Here is a 20,763-nt window from a genome sequence, read left to right on the forward strand (position 1 = left end):
ATAGATTTCTACTCATAAGTTGCCGATATTTGCAGAATAGAGGTAGCCACTGCAAATGCATTGTCACCTCTGCTTTTTAATTTAGATCTCGAAACAGAAATAACATTAAGTTATTTGACCTTGAGGTTCTGGTGTGTGGATATGTAGAAGGTCCTGGAGAAAGAATGGGTCACACTGAAGACCCCTAAATACAAGACAGAAGAGGTGTGATTAAACTGAAAACAGATTACATGAACACACACTAAATATTATTTGCAGATATGAGAGTAAATGGGTCTAAATGCAAATGAACACCACACTTTTCAGACCATTTTCTGGAAAACAATTGGAAACTTTATTTTTGTTCTTTTCATTTACTCTCTGTTGGTATATCACATAAATTACCAACATATTCACACTGAGGTTTGTTCTCGTAAGCTGAAAAAAATTTTAAAATGGGGTTTAAATAATTTTGCAAGGGATTTACCTTTCGTGTTAGGATGCAATGAAATGTTGATAACAATTTATTTCAAGGGGTGTGTATAAGACTGACATGACACTGTCATAAACATAACACCTTTCATGAATTTTTATGATTGTTGTCATGAAGTATCATTCAATAAATAATAACACTTAATGCAAAGTTGATACCTTTTGTGAACATTTAATGCAAAGTTCAATGCAACTTTGCATTAAAATGTTATTTTTTCTGAAACAAAATGCAGTTGACACTTTTAATGGACTTTTAATGCAAGTTCTAATGCAACTTTGTATTTAAAGTGGCATTATTGACCAAATGACACTTCATGACAAGTCATAAACATTCATGAAGACCCAGTGATGTTACTGGCAGGTGTTATATTTATGAAAGTGTCATGTCAGTCTTATGCACACCCCTTCAAATAAAGTGTTGCAGAAACTTTTATTTTGAAGTCTTGAGTCATTCTACTTTTGTTTTAAAGGACATGAATATTGATTAAGATCACTGTAACAAAGCTTCATTACTTGGAAGCAAAGTGATTTAAGCTTTTGCACAGTTCTGAGGGCAATGCATTCACGTTACGTTCGCATCTGTCAGTGTAAACCAGGGCTACATACGCTACGCGTGTGTAAATACACCCTCCAGATGACAGCAGCTCGACAAGGCTCTCTAACCACATGATTTCAGTAGTAGCGTGAAAGCCGTCTTGTGCTCGGGGGAATTTCCCATCCACGTGTCTGAATACACGACAGAGAGGGCGGGATATAAACAAATGCCACCATTGGCCGAAAACCTCGCGTGCACACCCCGCTCTCGGACCCAGATTAAAACTGACGTCAAATGGACTTGTAGCAGTTCTTTCTCGCAGAATGGAAGTAGCCGTGGAAGTGAAACGGATTAAACTCGCTTAATCTTGGCAGGATATTGAAGTCTCCTTCGTCTTTTTTCCAAGCCCCCTCTGTGTGCTGGTGAGATAGTTATTAAAACGAAGCCTGGCTTTGCGGTGAGTACATGAAAAACAAGTCTAAACTGCATAACGCTTTTCCGCCAGCTGATCATACTGAGAGAGACGCAAACAAACAATACGTCGTCGTTGTTTAAATAACAGAATCTAAATTGTCTCGAAACATGAAGCATGTTATGGCACTTCGGTACGTCTCCGTTAAAAGCAGAACTTTAAATAACGCAGACTGTCCATTGTTTTAGTGGAGTTAAATTAAACCGGCTTCTCCCGGCTTTCACACACATGTCCGGCCGGTGAATGAGCTCTACGCCGCAGAAAGCTTCAGCACTCTTAAAGTGACGCAATATTAAACATTTGTAAACGTGAAATGGCACATGTTTCACTTTATATGCCTAACATTGATGCGATTTTTCTCCCGCTTGATATGTTTAAAATGCATTTTCACACATTATTTTATAATTTATGATTTTTTTTTTTTTTTTCGATAATCAGGGTTATTGAAACTCCCTCATATCAGTCAACTTCCGCTTTGACGCCAAACGATAATTTTCAGGTTGCGGTTAAAACTTTTTATAATCTCAACGGTATGGATAGTTAAATAAGCAATTTGAAGTTTTACAAAATTGTTTGTGTGACTACAAACTTTTTTTTTTCTTCCCTTTCACATTATGTGGCTCCTGAGATCTTATGTGCAGTATTACATAAAGTTGAAGTGTTCTGATGTGAGGCTGTGTTGTATAAAAACTGTGGCAATAACAGAGCTGCCTCACTGCTTACGACCACCAGCCAGCCTCCACTTATAGTGTCTGCAGCAGGGGGAGCCACTGCTTGACAGAAACACACGGATCTCTGCCTGGGCAGTGGAGCAAAGCAAAACAATAGAGTTCATCTGGAAGTGTTTTTTAATATTTTTTTTTCTTTTACAAAGCCCTTGTAGAGTGTTCTTACCCTGTGTTTGTCAAAACAAAGCATTAAGCTGTGCTCATAAAGCAGACAGGCAGGACTTTCTGCTTGTGCTGAAGAAATCAAACCCCCTCCTTCTTGTGGAGACCAGGTCAGGGAAAGTGGCTCAGGATTTTCCTCAAGGACTGTCATTACGTTTTTGCTTTGGACCCTAATTTGGAATTGTGGTAGTATCATAACCCTGTATTACAACTTGATTGTGGATTTGGGTTTTGCTCGAGAGGCGGCTTGAATTTGAGACATATTTTGATAACTCTTTGACCCACTTTAAGGTTCAGGGTTGACTTGCAGCAGATCATTGCCTTTGGAGAGGTTGCCAACTTTTCTTTGAGACTCTTTCCACACTCTTGTGGTAAAATTGGCTTAATTTCTTCTAGTGAGAGTTTGTTGCTTTGTTGCTGCATGCTGAAATGTCACTTTCATATGTGCAATGGTGCAAAAATGCCGAATCTTAGTAAAATTATTTACAGGGCAGTTAATTAAGAAGCCCGGCAAAAGCGAGTGAAAGAGACCGCCAAACTCTATTTTGTGTGACCATGCCTCAACTGAATTGGATAACCGCAGTGAACTGTGGTTACAGTTGAACACAGTCATTTGTTGAATTTAATCCTGAGAAACAAATGATGCCAACTCCTTTGTGGCTCAGTTTTCTTCTATTAGACTGAATAAAATAGGTTAACAGGTTATTGTTAGTAATAGATCCAAGGGCAGCATAGTCTGACCTAAGATCAGCCTCAAAAATATCAATCTATCTATCTATCTATCTATCTATCTATCTATCTATCTATCTATCTATCTATCTATCTATCTATCTATCTATCTATCTATTATACATTTATTATAATGTAAATTCAAATTAATGATCTTTAATTATTGATGAATCACTGATTAAATGCAGTATGCAGTTGTGTGACTCAAATCACACGTTTTTACATGACTGATGCCCTAAAGAAAAGCATATTACAAATGACAATGTTTTTTAATAACAATGCTGTTGATTGGTGTGTCATGCAGTCATAGCCTAAACTAACCAAAAAAGTAGTAATAAATAGTTCTTATTGTCCCTTTTATTGTTATCACAATAGTATTACAAAGTATCGTGATAAAACTTGAAGTCCATATCACCCACCGCTAAACCATGGCTTCTCACAATCTATTCAAGGCTGCTCCTCTGATAGTGCCCCCCGTATGGAGGATGAGGAGGATGATGTGTTTGAGCCAGATCCCAACTGCTGGCGCACGCCCTTCAGGGAGATAAAGTGTGAAGACCGGGGCACGCAGACGCCCGGTCCTGGCCAGGCGCTACACAACGGCATGCTGCCCTGTGGTGTTGCGGAGGAGCCCAGACGATTATTCTACGGTAAGTTGGTGACATGCTGCATTTTAAAATTAAAAAGGGGAACAGTGCCTTGTGTGTGAAAACCGGTGTTATAAAACTGAAGCACAAAATCATCACATGCAGCTCACTGTGAGAAATGCCTAACCGTGTTGCTGCACTGATCTCACCCCTTGGCGCCTGATAGTCGTCATTACACCAGCTTTTATGGTCTGTATGCACTCTACCCAGCTGCTTTGCTGTCGAAAAGGCGCCAATATGACTGAAGAGAAGTGGCAGAGATGTTCACCTGTGCTGTTTATACTGCTGATTATCAATGATAGCAAAGTTACACAGGCATCATATACAGTAGTCATTCCAAAGTAGCTCCATAACAACTGACTAACCCTGACATGTGAGTAACTTATAAAACTATTATGTGTAATAAAACCGCAGCTCATCCCCTGAGAAAAAAAAAAAGAAAAAAAAAAGATGTGTTCAGGCTAAATGACACTGATCATTGCTATGCAAACCTTTGTTTCTTTTCCTAAAGGAAGTCTGGCATGAGTCATTGCTGCATTTGGATTGCTTCAGTGACCATGTGGCTGTTTACAAGATAATAAGTTTGGCCTTGACACTCAACAGGTAACGCAGGTTTTCGATTGCACTTCCCAGCGCATTTTGAACTTGTCGGGGATTTTGACGCGAGGCAACAAGAGGAGCAGAACAGGATGGAGCAGTTACCCCTGCACCAGCCGGCTGCACTCAGCTTGGAGGCTTGCATCGGGCAGAAGCTTCAGCTGATAGGCGACCAGTTTCACCGGGAACACTTACAACAGGTGAGAGGGAATGATACACCGAATGATACACTGAATGATACACTTTATTTTGCATTTTACACCATTATGGTTAAAAACAGAAACTGAAGGGATGAAAGTAATCCAAAGATTCTAACTGTAGTTCAGAAACTTTTACAACAATAAAGCATTATTGTATCGCTTTTATACGACAGCAGGGACATCATAAACTAAAGATGCGCCTATCAGGCTTTTGTTGGTTTATAGAAGTTTCCAGTTGTCTTTTCCAAGGAATTATAACACAAAAAAACAGAAAAATGTATGGCATATTCATGGATACAGGCGGTGAAATTGAATCCAACAGTAAATTATCACTCGTTATGCATTAAGGTGTCTGATCATAATCCAAAGTCCACACATCAGTAACACCACCAAAAGTAATTTTAAAATTTTTGAATCTAATCTTACAAGATCACCTAATCATGTAACCTGACAGAGTTGCATGTAGGGTCAAAAGTTTGCTCATGTTTATTGTGTTTGCCCCGTGTTTGTTTTGGAGAGGCTGAGTTCAGGCACAACTTCAGCCCTGTGCCTCTTGTTCCCTCAGCCCACAGATCCCAGGACAGCCCTTCCCCCACATAGCCCACCGACACCAGTCCCTTACCCTGCCTCCTCTTCCTGTTTATTTCTCTCTCCTTTCCCCTGTTTCCCCAGTGTGCTGTAGAGGCAAGTGGCATAAGGATCCCTGACTCAAACAATACACCCTGTCCACAAAGTTTGTGTGCTGCTTCTACGTGGGGTGTATTAAATCTTCATACCTGAACAATATACATATAGCTTCTGTCAAATGCAAGATGTACAACATGTATGCAATTAAACATAAACACATTTTAGTCTGTGCATAAAAAAAGCAGAAGTTTCAGAAGTAGGTAAACATGTTGTAACCCAAAGCTCAACACATGAGCCCAGAGGGGAACAGCTGTGGTTCCGGGGAGTCTTCAGTCACCCCTGTACTTGGCAACAAGCTGAAAACAAAAATTAAACACAGTATGAATAAGAGTCTAAATCCATAATGATGCATAAAAGGGACCGGGGTGGATGTTTGGAAATTAAACCACAAAGTACGCAGATAACAGCCATCTTCAGCTCTTTTGGAAAAAAGGGCTCCTCTCTGTCCTGCCTGTCTAAAACCTCCAATTTTTAACCTCACAAAATGAAGTGTGAGATATTTTCTCATGAGCTTATCAAGTGGAGGTTATTTATGCTACCTCTGCAAAGCGTGACTCATGTGCACTGGAGAACACACACAGAGAACCAGACAGTCAGACGGTAGGTTTACTGTTAAGCGCAATTGTGGCCGGGGATGTACTGACGCACAACTTCGGCTGGACTGTGTCAGGGGATGAGGAAGTGGCTTTTGCCCCTTCTTACTGTTGTAGCAAACAAAAGATTCGGAGTGAGAACGAACCTTGTGCAGTCACATCCTGCATGCACATATTGTGATAATAATGACTTAATGTGAGAATCTTTTGTGTGCTTCTGCCATGATGACTGAGTTAACTCAAGTCTGAAAAGAAAAGTCTGAATTTTGCAAATAGATTATAACCATCTTTCTCTTTTGTTTATTTCTATGTTGTTACAGAGGCATGTTTTTGAGGCTGAAACACACAAATGATGTACAATCTTAGATGTGTGTGCCTCTGCAGTGTCTATTTTTGGCACTGCTTGTGCAGCTCTTTGTATTGTGTGTGCGTGTGTGTATGCACACGGCATGCATGGCTACACCCATGCTTGTTTTTCTGCTGTTTGCCATCCCTCTCTTCTCACTTTTTCTCTGTGAGAATCGGGACAAAAAGTTTCACTGAGTAACAGCGGTTGATGCTTAGATGCGTTTCAGCAGTAGGAAACTTTTCAAGGAACCAGGGTTGTATTTTGTGTTGTTGTTGTTGTTGTTGTTTTATTTAACTCCTATTATTTCCACTGCAGAGATTGACCCTGAACTACAGCTGGAGTATCTGTAACTGATTATCTGCCAGTCTGGTTATTGCCAATAAGAGTTTGAATTCTTGCCACTTATTTTCCAAATATTGCATCCAAACAGCCCTTTCCGATTTCAGTGGTGCACATTGTAAAATAACGTTGGAAATTACAATTTGATACATTTTTCAGCGGTCCTCCTGCAGTAGGAGTGACCTGCTCACTTAACAGCCTGGTTTTGAAACTCACAGTAGAAACGCACAACTGACAACGAGGGTGAAAGGAGGTTCTGGGAAATTAAATAAATGTTTCAGGTCCCATTGTACAAACAACTTTTATCTCATCTCTGCCCTGTTGCTCTGGACCACAGCCGACTTATTAAGCAATTATTCAGTGCAGACACTTGTCTTGGAGCAGTTCAAGTGCTTCTGACTGCCATCACATTGATGGGTTTTCTTAGCAGTGTGGCTGCAAGTGTTCTCCATGGGAGCTCCTTGCCGCAGGCGAAACGAGGGATTAGGCAGCGCAGGAGTGCTGGTGGATGTTGACAGATAAATTGCTCCTCAGTCACAGAGGGCTGGAGGGGACGCTGAGGTCCCCCGAGGATGGCTGACATTAGCTGGTCTGCCATTTGAGACATGGCAGTAATGACAGTCACAATGGCAGGAAGACGGCTCCAGTCTGCGCAGGGCAAGGAGCAGAGTTAGGTTTCATCCCCATGTTTTTTTAAGAGACGACTCTCGGTGCTTTGGATAGGAGGTGTTGAAAGCAGGCTTGAATATCTTCTGTGTCTGTGCATGTGTCTGTGTGTGCATGTGTGCTGTGTTTGTGGCCTTATCTCTGCACTCTCTCCTTTCAGCACTTGTAGAAAAGAGGGAAGAGGTTTTGATTAACATAAAAACAAGTTCTAGTATCTTATTATTAATCTGTAAAGATTTTTTTTTTCTTTTCTACTAACCTTTGTTGCATGCTTGTATTTTACTTTGGGCTCTTTCTCTTTACTGATACGACTAATCCAGAGTTTCATGCTGTGGAGGCCGGTTTGTTTACTCAAGTGATAAGACGGTGCTTCTGAGCAGCTGGCCTGACGGACAGCCTGCCCTGGAAAATGATAAAGCACATCAGGGTAGTGTCAGAGTGACGACACAGAGAATCTGGCTAGACTCTTGCGCTCTATCAGCCAGCTAAATTTAGAGGCAGATGCCTTTTGGCAGTTACTGGCGTGACTCATGAGTACGCTGTGACAGGCTGGTGCACACCTCTTGTTGTCACTCTTACTCTCTTTCTCTGTTTATTTGTGTGCATTCTACTTAACTTGGTAGAAGTGAGTGCAAAAGGTCACAAGAACATTTTGTTTTTGAGATGAAAGATTAATTGCTCTTCTTGCAGTTTAGAGCAAAACGTGATAAATTCCTAACATGACATATTGGCATCGCAGCATTTGCTAACAAATACTCAATATTTGCCAACCAAATAAATCTAATTTACCAGTATAATCATATAATTATGCTTTAAATAAAAAGTCTGAAGATGTATCTCATGTTTTTTCAAGTTTAAGCTTTTAGCTTGTGATGATATAATCCACTCTGTTACTTTTATTACACTATCATAATATCCCCAGGCAAAATTTAGATACAATGTGTAACAGAGACCTTCCCAAGTGCTGATGCCATGGTTTTGTATCCTTTTCATTATTTTATTTTTTTTTCTTTGGAGCACAAGTAAGAGTAGGGGAGTGGAAAAGCTAGATTATCTCATGCTAGCTGGAACATGGTAAAGCTTACGCAACACCATGCAATGTTCACCACAGATTGATAAGAGAATGAAAAAACCCAACAGTCTTATCACAGTGGCAGCTCCTGTCTTTCAACTGTTTCAAGGTCTGGACATCATGATGAGTGCTTTCCAAAAGCAATCATGCACAAACATGTCCACATTTTGTCTCATTACAACCTCGAACTGAAGTGGTTTTTATTGCGATCTTAGCTTTTGTGCAAGTGTAAAGAAAATTGTGTGTGAAAATGTGAAGGAACCTTGTTAATGTGAAGGTTACCTTCTGTTACCACTGTTATGTGGTTACTATAAGTAACCACATTTTCTTGCTCTAATACTTCTACATAACATTCAGTTCTACCAACTACCTTTAGCGGTTTCCTAATTAGTTAAGAGATTTTGTGATTAATTGCTGGTGTGCAATTAATCACAGTATTATTAGAGCTGTTCTCAGAAAGCCTCAGAGGTTTGTTAGTGAACACTAGTGAACAAATATCATCATAAAGACCAAGGAACATAACAGACAGGTCATGTTTAGAGCACCACATTTTGTTATAAAACAGCGTTCTAATCTTTGAGCACCTCACCGAGACCTATTCAGTGTATTAATCAAAATTTAAGAGAATGGGAAAACGATAAGCAGGCCAAGGAAGAAAAGCATTCATCAGAGAAGCAACCAAGAGGTCTATGGTAACTCTGGAGGATCTGCAGAGATTCATAGGCTAGGTGGAAAAGTCACCTAGCAGCTATTAATTGCTCACTCCAGACCCCATTGTGAAAAATAAAATGCATAGGAAGTTTCATGTGCAGTTCACCAAAACTAATTTAGGAGAAAATGCAAAAATTTGGAAGGAGGTGCTCTGGTCATTGTTTCTCCATCCAGTCCAGTCGGTCTGGACTTGAAACATTGCATAAAAGAAGAGGAAGAAAATAGCCCCTTTCACAAAACACTTTAACAGCGATTAAGGTGCATCATTGGTTTTCGTAAAAGGATGGTGTGTGACCAGACAGCTGTAGAATAGTAAGAAGGCAAGTTTTATCGTTTAAATTAGAAGCATATGCAACAAGATTGCTAAACTAAGTTTGTCCACCATTGTTTTCAATAGAGTAGCATGGGGGAAACTTCTGGTGTAGATTTTAGCATTATGTGACATGACACCTCCTATGAATCCCCCCCGACGACTTTATTTTAAAAAAACAAGAACCTTGCAATGTATTGACTTCACTTGTGAAGTATAAATGCCCAGAAGGAACTGCAGGGCATGCCATCTTCAGGATAATGTTTCAATCTCCAGATGTGTAAAGCTGGTTGAGGCATATCTCAAAAGACTTAGACTTGCGGGGTGCCATGGTGGCACAATTGTTAAGCACAACCCACATATGGAGGTCTTAGTCTTTGACGCAGCTGTTGCAGGTTCGATTCCCGGCCTGGTGACCTTTGCTGCATGTCTTCCTCCTCTCATTACCCACGTTCCTGTCAATTCACTATCAAATAAAGGCCACTACAGCCAGTAACACCTTAAAAAAGTCTTAGACATTTAGAGTAAAAGGATTTTGTAAAAAATGTTTATTCAAAGGGGCAGAATAGACATGCATGCCAGTCTTTTCAGACTTATTTAAAACCATATATAACTGACCCTCCACTTCACAATATACACTACACAGTGTTGGCCTGTCACATAAAATGAGTCATAGTTTAAGCCTTATTAGCTAAAGTAAATTTAGCTTTATTAATTGGACTACTACAGACTGAAAATAGTCTCATCATTATCAGCCATAAAAGAGTCTGTCTTTCATCAGCAGGTGAGCTGTTGGACTACTGTAGCTGTCATGTAGATGCATTTTTTTTCAGAGACTCTCTGGCCCTCATCAGGAGCCCCCTAATCCCATTTGGTACAATTATCTTATCTCAGGTTCTCAATGAGCGAGATAGCATTATCCCCCCTAATCGTACACAATCCAATTGGCTTGCAGACCTAAGAGTCTCGTCTTTAGTTGCTGGCTGCTGGTCTCAAGCAAACAGATTAGGAAGAAAAAAAAACTGTGACTGTATGATGAATGTGTTTATTGCTTGGAATGTTTATTAGGAAGCCTGACTTTGTGTGGACCCAGCACAGAGATAGAGGCTCAAGTAATAAATGCTGTTGGGGACAGAAGCAGGCTGTTGTGGAAATATCACCGCTGTTCCAGTGACTGGTTCTGTCTTCCTAGTTGACCTACTTCACTGTGCCTCTTGTCAATTGCATCATTTCACAACCAAATGCAAACTAAACGCAATAATAAAGACCAAATCATTACTTTTTCTTAGTGTTGTTTTTTGGAGTTTGTCGACTGCACTAACGGCTAAATGCTTCATTTTTGTTTGATTTTTTTTCAGTATCAACAAAACCAAAGGAATCAGGGGCCGCTGTGGTGGCGCATGACTGCAGCTCTTCTCAGCCTCCTGTTTGATAGGGGGTTTATTGCTGGAGGAGGTGGAGCAGGACGGAGGTGAGGGGGAACTTCCTCTTATATCCTTTGTCTTCGTCTCTGTTGTGACGAACTGGACTCCTGAAGGCACTGTCCAATCTAACACGGGTCTGTTTGAGGGAGGAAAGAAAGGAGGGAAAATAGTCACCGCGGGACGGCGACAACCAAATTTTATACAAGGGCGTGTGTTTTTTTTCTTTAAAAGAAGATGCCATGATGCTCCGGGATTCATCTAAAGGACAATGTTTATATTTAGGCCTACATGTCATGTAGTTGTCTTGTACAGTACATTGTTCATTTTTTTTTTTTTCTGTGCACTTCAATATGTGTCCTTCTTAAAAGACCTGACCTCCACAGACCTTGGGAATGCCTTAGTCAGTGTCTTCTGCCAGAAGGTTTTTTTTTGACGAGCAAGATGAGATGGTTAAGGAAATGAAATGTAATGTGGTGTGACGGTTTCTTTTCTGAAGTCCCCCAGGAGACCAGTCAAGTTAATTTACTCACTTCCAAAGAGGCCACTTCCCAGAACAAAGCATTTTGCACCTCACCTCAATGGGACATTTATCTATTTATCTTTTCTATGTATTTTTCTCTTTATTTTCTGTGCTTTGGTGTCAATTTTAACCCTTCATATCTTGTAGGATTTCAGGAATAAGGTAAACATGTACATAAAAAAGTTGGCACACTGTGAATTGTTATCAAAGTTTAGTTGTGCGCTACATGTCAAACATTTGGGACTTTTTCAACTATATAAGAGGTGAAGTTTGCAGTTCTGAACAACACTACCTGGTTAAACGGGCCTGGTTGGTGCCAGCAGACCTGATAAACATCAAGAAAGACTTAAGATAAATGTCAGACATTATGCAGATGACTCCACTTTTATGACTAAAGAACTGACAAGATAAATTAGCTTTAAATACAGTTCAGTAGTGGATACTTAACATGCAAATCATTTACATATTTTAGGATCTTGTTTCGATTTTGCTTGTAGCAACATTAATTATTCTTGTATTTTCTGATAGCATAGATAAGTTCACTGGGAATTTTTGCATAAATGTCCCTTCTATACATTTGTTCCAATTTCTGTGATGAACGTTATTCTGAAAAACTTCTCAGAATCGTGAAAGGTTACTTATTAAAAAAAAAAGTTTCCCATTGACTGGGCATTTAGTTACACAACTGAAAATTTGTTTGGGTTACAATTGACATAACGGGTACTGATGATGCCCACCAGGCCTTGCCCACTCTGGACGAAGAGCAGGATCGCCCAAATAAAACAACTGCCATTTGACATGAAAGTTAATGAATAGAAATGTTATATCTTGTAGCTGTACTAACAGCTAAGGGATGTCTGAGATGTAGCACACTGAGTAGATATTTACATTAAAAACATAGGGTGTTGACTTTTACATGTATATAAAAAACTATTAAGGTCTTGCACCATGCACTAAATTAGAGCAAATGAATCAAGCACACTGTCACACTGTTTAAAAGTTTACTTTAAGTTTCATTTCACCAAATATACATTTTTTTTTTTTACATAGCCTTATTCCTAGGATTTTCCCTTCATTTTATGTGTTCTTTTTATGTGATTGTTTTCAGACCTCCATGCCCTTTAAGTGGAGCTGTGGATCCACTGTTTTTGCACTAGACTTCCACCTGTTTAAGAGTTCAGATTGTTTCCGACCTAACCTCTTTCTCGTATGAAGGTTTTTCAGTCCCGGCTTGTTTCTTTGCCACCACATTTCAGATGTATTCACGTATATGGCCAAGACAAATAATCAGTATTGAGTCCCGACTGACTGAGCACAATGTGCATTTAGCATCAGTTCTGGAAATTTCACTCACCACTGTTTCAAGATTTCAGTTGAGCGAGAGCAACTTTTTCTCAGAAGACCAGCTTGGAACACCAAGCTAATATGGCATAAACAGTCTGTGAAACAGAATCTCCTCCTCTCAGGATACCCTTGTGCGGTTTCACATCATTTGATATTCTGTTGGGTGATCTTACATTGTCTGTGGTACTCAGATTTAGATTTGGGACGTGGGTAAACACATAACCACCACTGGTTCACCAGACAAACTGTCTCTGAAAAGAAACAAAAGTGAAAAAGGCTGTAATTACCGTTGAAATATGAATACATATAAAGACACTGTTAAAGATATTGTTATGTTTTTTATGGGGTTTTTTTATTATTATTTTTATGCTGAATCTTTTGGACCCGAGGAGCAATACATATCAGGGGTCTATAATTACTTGCTCCTTACAATGTATCAAGTTGATCACTGCATAATTACTGTCTCGTTTTCTCTTTAAGATGTCTCAGGGACAGACTTTTTGGGCTACTGGTAACCTTGAGAATCTGTTACATGTTTCAGAGAAAAGGAGTGTTGTCACCCATTTATTTATGTTAGAGAACCTCTTGAGGTGTTTTCAAGTCTTCTGTATTTTCATTTCATTTAGATTTCCTGTAGTCTAATTTCCAGCACACACACACACACACACACACACACACACACACACACACACACACACACACACACACACACACACACATAGGTACAGTTTGAGGAGTCTGGGCTGGCATGCAGTGGTGGTGACAGGGGCTCCTGAGTTTGCAGTCAGAGGAGAGAGAGGTGCACTAAGTGTGGTTGTGGTAATAGTTTCCTGCAGATCCTGAACACTGAGCCAGTCCCTGTAGCACCTCGTCGCACGATCAGCTCTTGACTTCCTCCTCATGCTGCTCCTGCATGGCATGGTTTTTTTTTCAGTAGTTCATTTAATTTGTAATTTATTTGTTCTTCCTTTTTAATTTATTTTGGTATGTTTGACCAATTTCTACTGTATACACTTGTGTGTGCAATCACCTCTTCCTCTTTCTGCTTTGATCTTGGACTCATAAATGGTTCAGCTTAAGAATAATTGTGCCTGATTTTTTTTTTTTATTGTATCACTCATTTCTCACAGCCTGTAAAAAAAAAAAAAAAAAGCAAGCTCTGAGTTTGTCATGGAACAGAGTGCACATTTTCTTCTACTTTTCACTCACAGCCACAACAGAAGTTAATAAATATGTGTTGTATGTTGTTGCCAATATGAAGAGAAAAACTATAAACCACCTTTCAAGCCCGTATGAATGTGTGACACTTAAAAATTGAATATGGTTATTGGTAAAGCAAACTCAAAATTTTCAATTTGTTTAAAACGTTTATGATTTTTTATTTTTTTGGGGTCCAGAAATGCAGTAGTTCCAATGCAGTTCAACTTAGCTCCTGTATAATTAGTCATCATACATCGTGCCCATTAATGACACCCAGGCTATTGAGAAAGCATAGAAATGAAAAGGTTTCCTATTTACACAAACCACAGAATGTTTGTTCCTTAATCCCAATCATTGTGTTGTAATCAGTATGCACTGGAAAGTACTTTGTTTCTGTAAATCCCAGAAGTATTTTAATGTATAGTATAAACTCTGGATTGTTCTCATAGGCTAATCTGGCCATGTGTCAGCTGTATCTCTGTGCATTATTTGGACAAGAAGGTTCAGGTTTGACAGCCTGTTGATTTATTGAAAAGGGAAACAAGCCACCATGGTGTCCTTATATTTTTTTAAGTGGAAGTTTCCTAAATTGTGCTCACAGCATTTTGTGATTGCTGAGGTCCAAGACTTGGACAGGTACTTTTTGGAAACCATCAGTGTCTTGAATTTTGTTTTCCACTTTTACTTTTATATTGGAATTTGTGTTTTTGGAAGAAGATTTAGCCTGTTTTGTACCATAACATTTATTCTTTGAGGTCTTTCTTAACTTTTAAAATTGTATTTTCTTAAGAAAAAGTGTCTTTTTTTGTAAGGACAGTTCATTCTTGCAAGACTTTTTTAATACAAGCAGGATCATTTTAAAGTCAATGAGATCTAAATCATTTGTTTTTATTAAAAATGAACTCTGAACATTCCTTGCACATCTTACTATAGTGTAATAAACTTGGGCCAAACATGATACGGTTTGATTGACTTAACTCATGAACTCGTTGCTATAAAATGTTTGCCCTTCTTTACGGAACAGATAGCTGACCATGTATTTCTAAAAAAAAAACCCTGGAATATGCCTTTAACTGCTCAATTTCAATGAAGTCTTGATTATCACACACTCTCTGTATACCAAGAAATGAGACCCAGCGAAAATGTAGCATTTTTGTAAACATTGACTGTGTGTTTTCGAGACTCTACTGTGCACTCTTTTTATCTTGTGTTTATATGTATTTTTTCTGGTTGTTAATATTCATATGGAAGTAAAGACAATTTGCTATGTAGTGCAATATGCTGTATATACAGAGTTTTGCTCTACAAATGTTTTTTTCTGGATTTCTTGTTGTTTATTGGTACTTTTTTCAATAAAATATTATGGAAGTTATCAAACCGAGTTAAGTTTTTGCTGTGGTGATGAAGGTAACATACAGTTCCTTTCAAAAATATTTACTCCACTAGAGATTTTTCCATTTTCGACACATTACGAACATGAACTTCGTTGTGTTTTGTTTTAGAATTAGAAGACAGATCAAAACTAAGTGCATAATAGCAGGCTCGCTCTGTGTTCTGCCCCACTTAGTTAATAATTTGTAGAACAACTTTTCCCTCCCACTATAACAAGTGTTTAGGGGTCGGCTTTTACAAGAATTGTAGATCTAGACAGAAATTTCCCCCCTTCTTTTTTTGGAAAATAGCTCAAGCTCTGCACAGTTAAATGGAGATCACATGTGAATATCATTATATGATGTGATATAATATGACATCATTTGAAGTGCCTTATAATCTCACTGAAATTTGGTTCTCAACTATGTCTGGCTCAATCTTAACACATGGCTATGCTTGGATCTAAACTATTCCACTGCAGCTCTGTTTGCATGCTGGAAGGTGAACCTCTGCCACAGTTTCAAATCTAGTCTAAAATGTGTCAGGCGAGGCCAAAGCTTGGTATGCTGTTTGATAACCTAACCCAGCTTTAAACCTCTCCACGTTTATCTTGAACTTGTCTGCTACGTTTTTTCGTCTTCATGATGTTTTTCACTAATGTTGTCTAACAAACCACTATAATTTAGGGGACTTCTTAAGATAGCTCTTTAGACTGAATTTCATTTAGAGGTATCAGAGGACAGCATTCAAATGTATGATACAATCTTCCAATTTTATATATATATATATATATATATATATATATATATATATATATATATATATATATATATATATATATATATATATATATATATATATATAAAATTAAATCTAAAAACCATATGTGATTTTCTTCAAATGTCACATGCTCCACTTTGTGTTGGTCTATCTTATAAAATCACAAGGTCTGAATAAAACATGACAAAGTTTGATAAAGTTCACGATGTGTTGATATGTTCCCAAGGCACTGTAAAGCATTACAGCCATATTCATATAAATGTGAAAACTTAGAAAAAAAAATTCTTTCTTGACCTTAATACCATGTCATCTAACCACAGACAAAAAAATAAAAAAAAGTTGTGGCCCAAACATTTCTTTCTCTTTTGTCTTGCTTCTGATCCTTTGTGCTGTAACTCTATTTGCAGGAGTTTTGTATTGAGCATATAAGCCACTGGCTGATTAGCAAGTGTCTGAGTCCAGCTGTGTCTTTGAAGCCAACCAGGCGAATCGCAAAAGACTTTTTTTCATCATTTTCATCTACAGTTTAGTAATTAGTTTGGTGGAAGCAGCGGGGCTTCCTGAAATCTCTAATATCTGCTGTCCGAACAATGCACACGTGCAGATACTGTGTGCCCGCACTGCATGACAAGAGAATAGGTCCGTGTGTATATTGAACAAGAAGAGGTACTGTCACATCTTCAAAGGTTAAGGCCGACCTGCTGAGCCTGCAGATTAGTTACGCTGCACCCTCAGTGCCTGAAGGCTCCGGGGGAGATTGATTACTCCTGACACACGTAAACATAAAGCATTTGTTCAGTCTTTTAGCTATGTTTGTGATGTATTATTTGCAAAATGTTCCAGCTTTCTATTCATTCTTCTGTAGGCCCTGTACTGACACCAGTGAAAGATTAAGGTGCAAGCACTTGTAATAACACTACAGAGAATGATGCTTTTGCTTTCTGCATAGCAGACATCCTACCGTCTCTTTCCTTGAGGCTGACGCGTGGCACTCTTATTGTTGTACGTGCCAGGTAGAGTTTCATGCTTCAACCACACCTGTCTCACCTGTTTGGGAGCCTACAGCAGAAGAACTCTCTTGCACTTTGACATAAACAAATACACATCAATGAGCGTGCCAAAGGAAGTGATCAAAACTGAACAACAGCTGCTATTCCAGCCACAGTTGACTTAGGGTGCAAATCTACAGTGTCTCTCCCCACTTAAGCTCGGGTTTTAAATGTTTCAAATATAGGGTTGTTAACTTTGAATGGAAGATAATTGGAAGTGTTACTTAGACATCTGTCAAATTGTATATTCATCATGTGACTACAGGCTTCAGTGTCTTTAAATACTACACCAAATATGAACCTGAAGGCAGGAATAACCCCGTTTAGCTCACATTTTGTGGCTCTCTCCTTTAAGATCAGCACTTAAATGGGGAGAGCATTGGCTTTCCCTGGTTCAAACAATGGCTTCTCTGTTCCCCTCACTTGGCTGCCTGCTGAAAGAGACACCCATTAGAGAAGCGTCTATCTCTGAGGTCAGGCTGAGGGGTCACACACAAGTACGGCTCTTGTTTATGTCTGCAAAGCCAATCAAAACACTGCAGCCTCCTACTCGCCCGGCTTTCTAGTTCAGCAGAATAAAGAGCAGATTCTGTCAGAGCTTAAGCAACCGACTGCAACGAGTTCCACCTCAGTTATTGAGCGTCTCCTTTAATCTGAGCAAAAGTGATGTGTCACTTACTGAAGTAAGAAGTTGCAGCAACGAACTAGGACTCACAGCACCTGCTCACCACCACAAGCCACAGGTACTTCCCCCAACCCCTCAGAATGTTTCAAGAAGCTCCTCGCTCAACAATACACATTTGAAACAAGGGAATCATGTGCACTCAACCTTTTCATTTAGAAATAGGGAGAGGGCATGAAAGGAGTAAAGAAAGAAAGACTTTAAGTTAAGAGTCTTAAGCGTGCAAAACGTTAAATTATTCAGCTGTCTGAATGTCTCATCACACTTTTGTGAACTTGAATGTCTTACCCTTGCCTTGGCATAACCAAGGCTTTCCTTGAAAAAGTTACCTAATTTGCAGTAAACATTATTAGTTTCGCTTTTGTTTATGTGTTTATTTGAGGATCCCTATTAGTCTCTGCTGTAGCGGAGACTATTCTACCTGAATATAATTGCTAGCATTGCATTAAACACATAAGTGCAGTTGATACAGTTTTGCATTGTTTGCAACTAAAGGTATGCTCCAGCTGAAAGTGCTGTTACTGTAGGGAGAGCAGAGATGTTTCTAAGCCAAGTCAAAGCTAACGCTAAATAAAGGCATCCTTAACCCCTGAACTGTTTCACATTTCTTGTTACAACCACAAACTTCAATGTATTCTATTAGGATTTTATGTTATGGCACTACTGCAGACTATCAAAAGATGTATGCTCACCTAAGCTGAAAGGCCAGGCAGGAAGGGTTTTCTTTAGAAAAGCAGCTAAGAGCCCATAGTTACTCTGGAGGAGTTGCTGAGATCCACTGCTCACGTTGGGAAGTCAGTTGATTGGAGCGTTTCCCAAATCAGGTCTTAATGGAAGAGTGGTGAGAATAAAGTCACAGTTCTGGTTAGTGACTGTAAAAGCCATGTGGGGGTCGCAGTAGACATTTTGAATAAAGTGCTTTGCTCTAACACCACACTTTGAACACCCACACAGTGGAACACGGTGGTGACAGTATCAGGAGAAGAGAAGACTGGCAGAGTTAATGAGAAGATGGACTGAAATCAAGACTCCAGGAAACCAAAACTATCAGAGGCTTCCAAAGATAACAGCACAACAACAACCACAAACATGCAGCCAGATTTACAACATACAATAAAATGGTTTCCATCAACAAACTGAGAATCTGTGACAAGTATTGAACATTTCTGTTCACACGCAGTCTATCTGTTTAAAACATAAGAATGCAAAAAATAAATAAATAAATATTGTGAGAGTTGCATAGCTGGTGAAAAGTTACAGTTGAGGACTGGCTGTAATTGCACCAAAACCTGTTTCTAAGCCCATTTGACCTAGGGAGACGCAACACAGATTTTGAAAAGAATTGATCATTTTCCTACCACTTTATTAATGTGCACTGCTTTGTGTTGGCTGATCAAACAAACCCCAAACACCATATTACAGTTTGTGGTTTTAATCTGCCAAAATGTGAAAAAGTTCCAGGGTATGAATATGTTTTTATTGTACTGAATCTTTCCAAATGATTCAAATAAACTCATTGTGTAGCTTTGAGTTTATAGTTTATAGTTTGTTGGTAAAGAAACAAATGGCTCGTTGCAAAGAGATTTGCCACTCTTTAAACTTTGCATGTATTTGAACACTTTGCTCTCTTCTTATTCAGCCCTTACACATCTGGTGCTCAGGCTATTATTTGTCATGGGAGTAAGCCAATGCTGTTGCGTGTCACTGTGCATGCGGTGGGGAAATGAGACTGGAGCATGATGTGGGTGCAGCAACCCAACAATGATCCCCTGCCCCCTCTTCTCAGCTGTGACTATACACAGCTGACCGACTCTGGAAAAGAAAAGAAAGGAAAAGAAAAGAAAAGCTCGTCCTCTCTGCAGTTCAGTTCATCCCCCAACAAACAGCTCTACCCCTCAATGAAGCAAACTCTTAACACGCACCACTCAGTTCCTGATGATCTACAGAAAGTCTGTATTTTTGCTACTGCAATTTGGTTCCTTTACTTCGCTATAAAAACATGCAACCTTTTTTTGTTGTTTTCAATCTCTTCTTTTGATCTTATTTTCTAGAGAGACTCCTTTCTGTCTTCTTTTGCTGCAGGAGTGTTTGGGCAACCGACGTATTACGCCGTGAGTTCCCTTTGTTTACCAAGAGTAACCCAGCAGAGTGCAAAGCTTTGTTGAGCTGCAGTCACTCCCGGCCATCACAGCTGTGACACACACACACACACGCACACACACACACACACACGCATACACAGAGAAAGAGCGAGAACAGAAATCTCTGACTCACAAACACTAGCAGTATCCTGTGGTCAAGGGGAGGGATTTAATTCCTCACAGCACTGCTTGTGAACCTGTTGAACTCGTCTTTTCAATCTCTTGCTGGCTATTGTTCTCCCCTCTACCTTTTCTGGCTTTATCGTTTTTTTTTTTTTAAATCTCCATACAAACCCACTACCATTTGGACCCAATTAAAAGATACACCCCATAAACCTTCACACAGCAGGCAGCACTCTCTCCCCGTGCATGAAAATCCATACACTTGGCATGCACCTCAGAAGGACGCAAGCTCTGCCTAATTACGATGGGGTTGTCACTCGATAGAACATAAACAAGCAGGGTCATTGCTGGGAACTAATTGGCAGGAAGAGGATTCCTGTAGCAAGATAAAAATGAGAAGTCACTGTGGTTTCCACAGGAAGCATCAGGAGTCCTTTGCGCTGGCAAGGCCTATGGTGTGTAGTAATGAGAAAAGAGTTTGCCTGAAGCCCCCTTTCCAGACGCTGCGCCTTCACAAGCATGCAGAACCCATGCAGGGCTGCTGAAAGCCTCCGAGCCAAAGATATGGACAGGTTCAGCGGGGTTTTTTGTACCCAGCAGGTTGGAAGTGGGCCAGGCATATCAGGCAGGCGGCCTGGCTTGTTAGCACGCCTCACCTTGATAACAGGAGTGTGCACTGAAGGATCAGACTGAGGAAGAAAAACAACCTGCACAACTAGGGGTGGGGATAGACAATTGCGTGTGTGTGTGTGTATTTGTAGGTTTCAGTGTATGCGTCCACTCACGCAATGGACCTCCTCCAAACAGTAACAACTGCAAAAACATTGGATCGAGTGTTAAACTCCGAGCACTTTTTCCGAG

At 39.6% G+C, this 20,763-nt stretch overlaps 1 protein-coding gene across 2 annotated transcripts; it reads left to right on the forward strand.

Annotated features, from left to right (window-relative positions):
• Positions 1–1,000: 1,000 nt before the first annotated feature.
• On the forward strand, positions 1,001–15,133 carry bmf1 (BCL2 modifying factor 1). Of its 2 annotated transcripts, none has more exons than XM_008399430.3 (4): positions 1,001–1,463; positions 3,550–3,747; positions 4,378–4,541; positions 10,627–15,133. In XM_008399430.3, the coding sequence occupies exons 2-4, from the start codon at positions 3,576–3,578 to the stop codon at positions 10,741–10,743; spliced, it is 453 nt and encodes a 150-aa protein (XP_008397652.2). In that variant the 5' UTR covers positions 1,001–1,463; positions 3,550–3,575; the 3' UTR covers positions 10,744–15,133. The 2 variants fall into 2 exon arrangements, with proteins under 2 accessions (XP_008397652.2, XP_008397651.2); XM_008399429.3 differs by having other exon boundaries at positions 1,007–1,463; positions 4,348–4,541.
• The last annotated feature ends 5,630 nt before the right edge of the window (positions 15,134–20,763 follow it).

Source organism: Poecilia reticulata, chromosome 22, assembly GCF_904066995.2.
Source record: "Poecilia reticulata chromosome 22, P_reticulata-male-v2, whole genome shotgun sequence".
In the NCBI taxonomy this organism is placed as follows: Eukaryota; Metazoa; Chordata; class Actinopteri; order Cyprinodontiformes; family Poeciliidae; genus Poecilia; species Poecilia reticulata.

Bases quoted from the DNA above. Each gene is read 5' to 3' on its own strand.
- bmf1 (XM_008399429.3), top strand. From the start codon at position 3,576: ATGGAGGATGAGGAGGATGATGTGTTTGAGCCAGATCCCAACTGCTGG. The intron at 3,748-4,347 runs GTAAGTTGGTGA...GACACTCAACAG, and splicing joins GCCCAGACGATTATTCTACG to GTAACGCAGGTTTTCGATTG. The intron at 4,542-10,626 runs GTGAGAGGGAAT...ATTTTTTTTCAG, and splicing joins ACCGGGAACACTTACAACAG to TATCAACAAAACCAAAGGAA.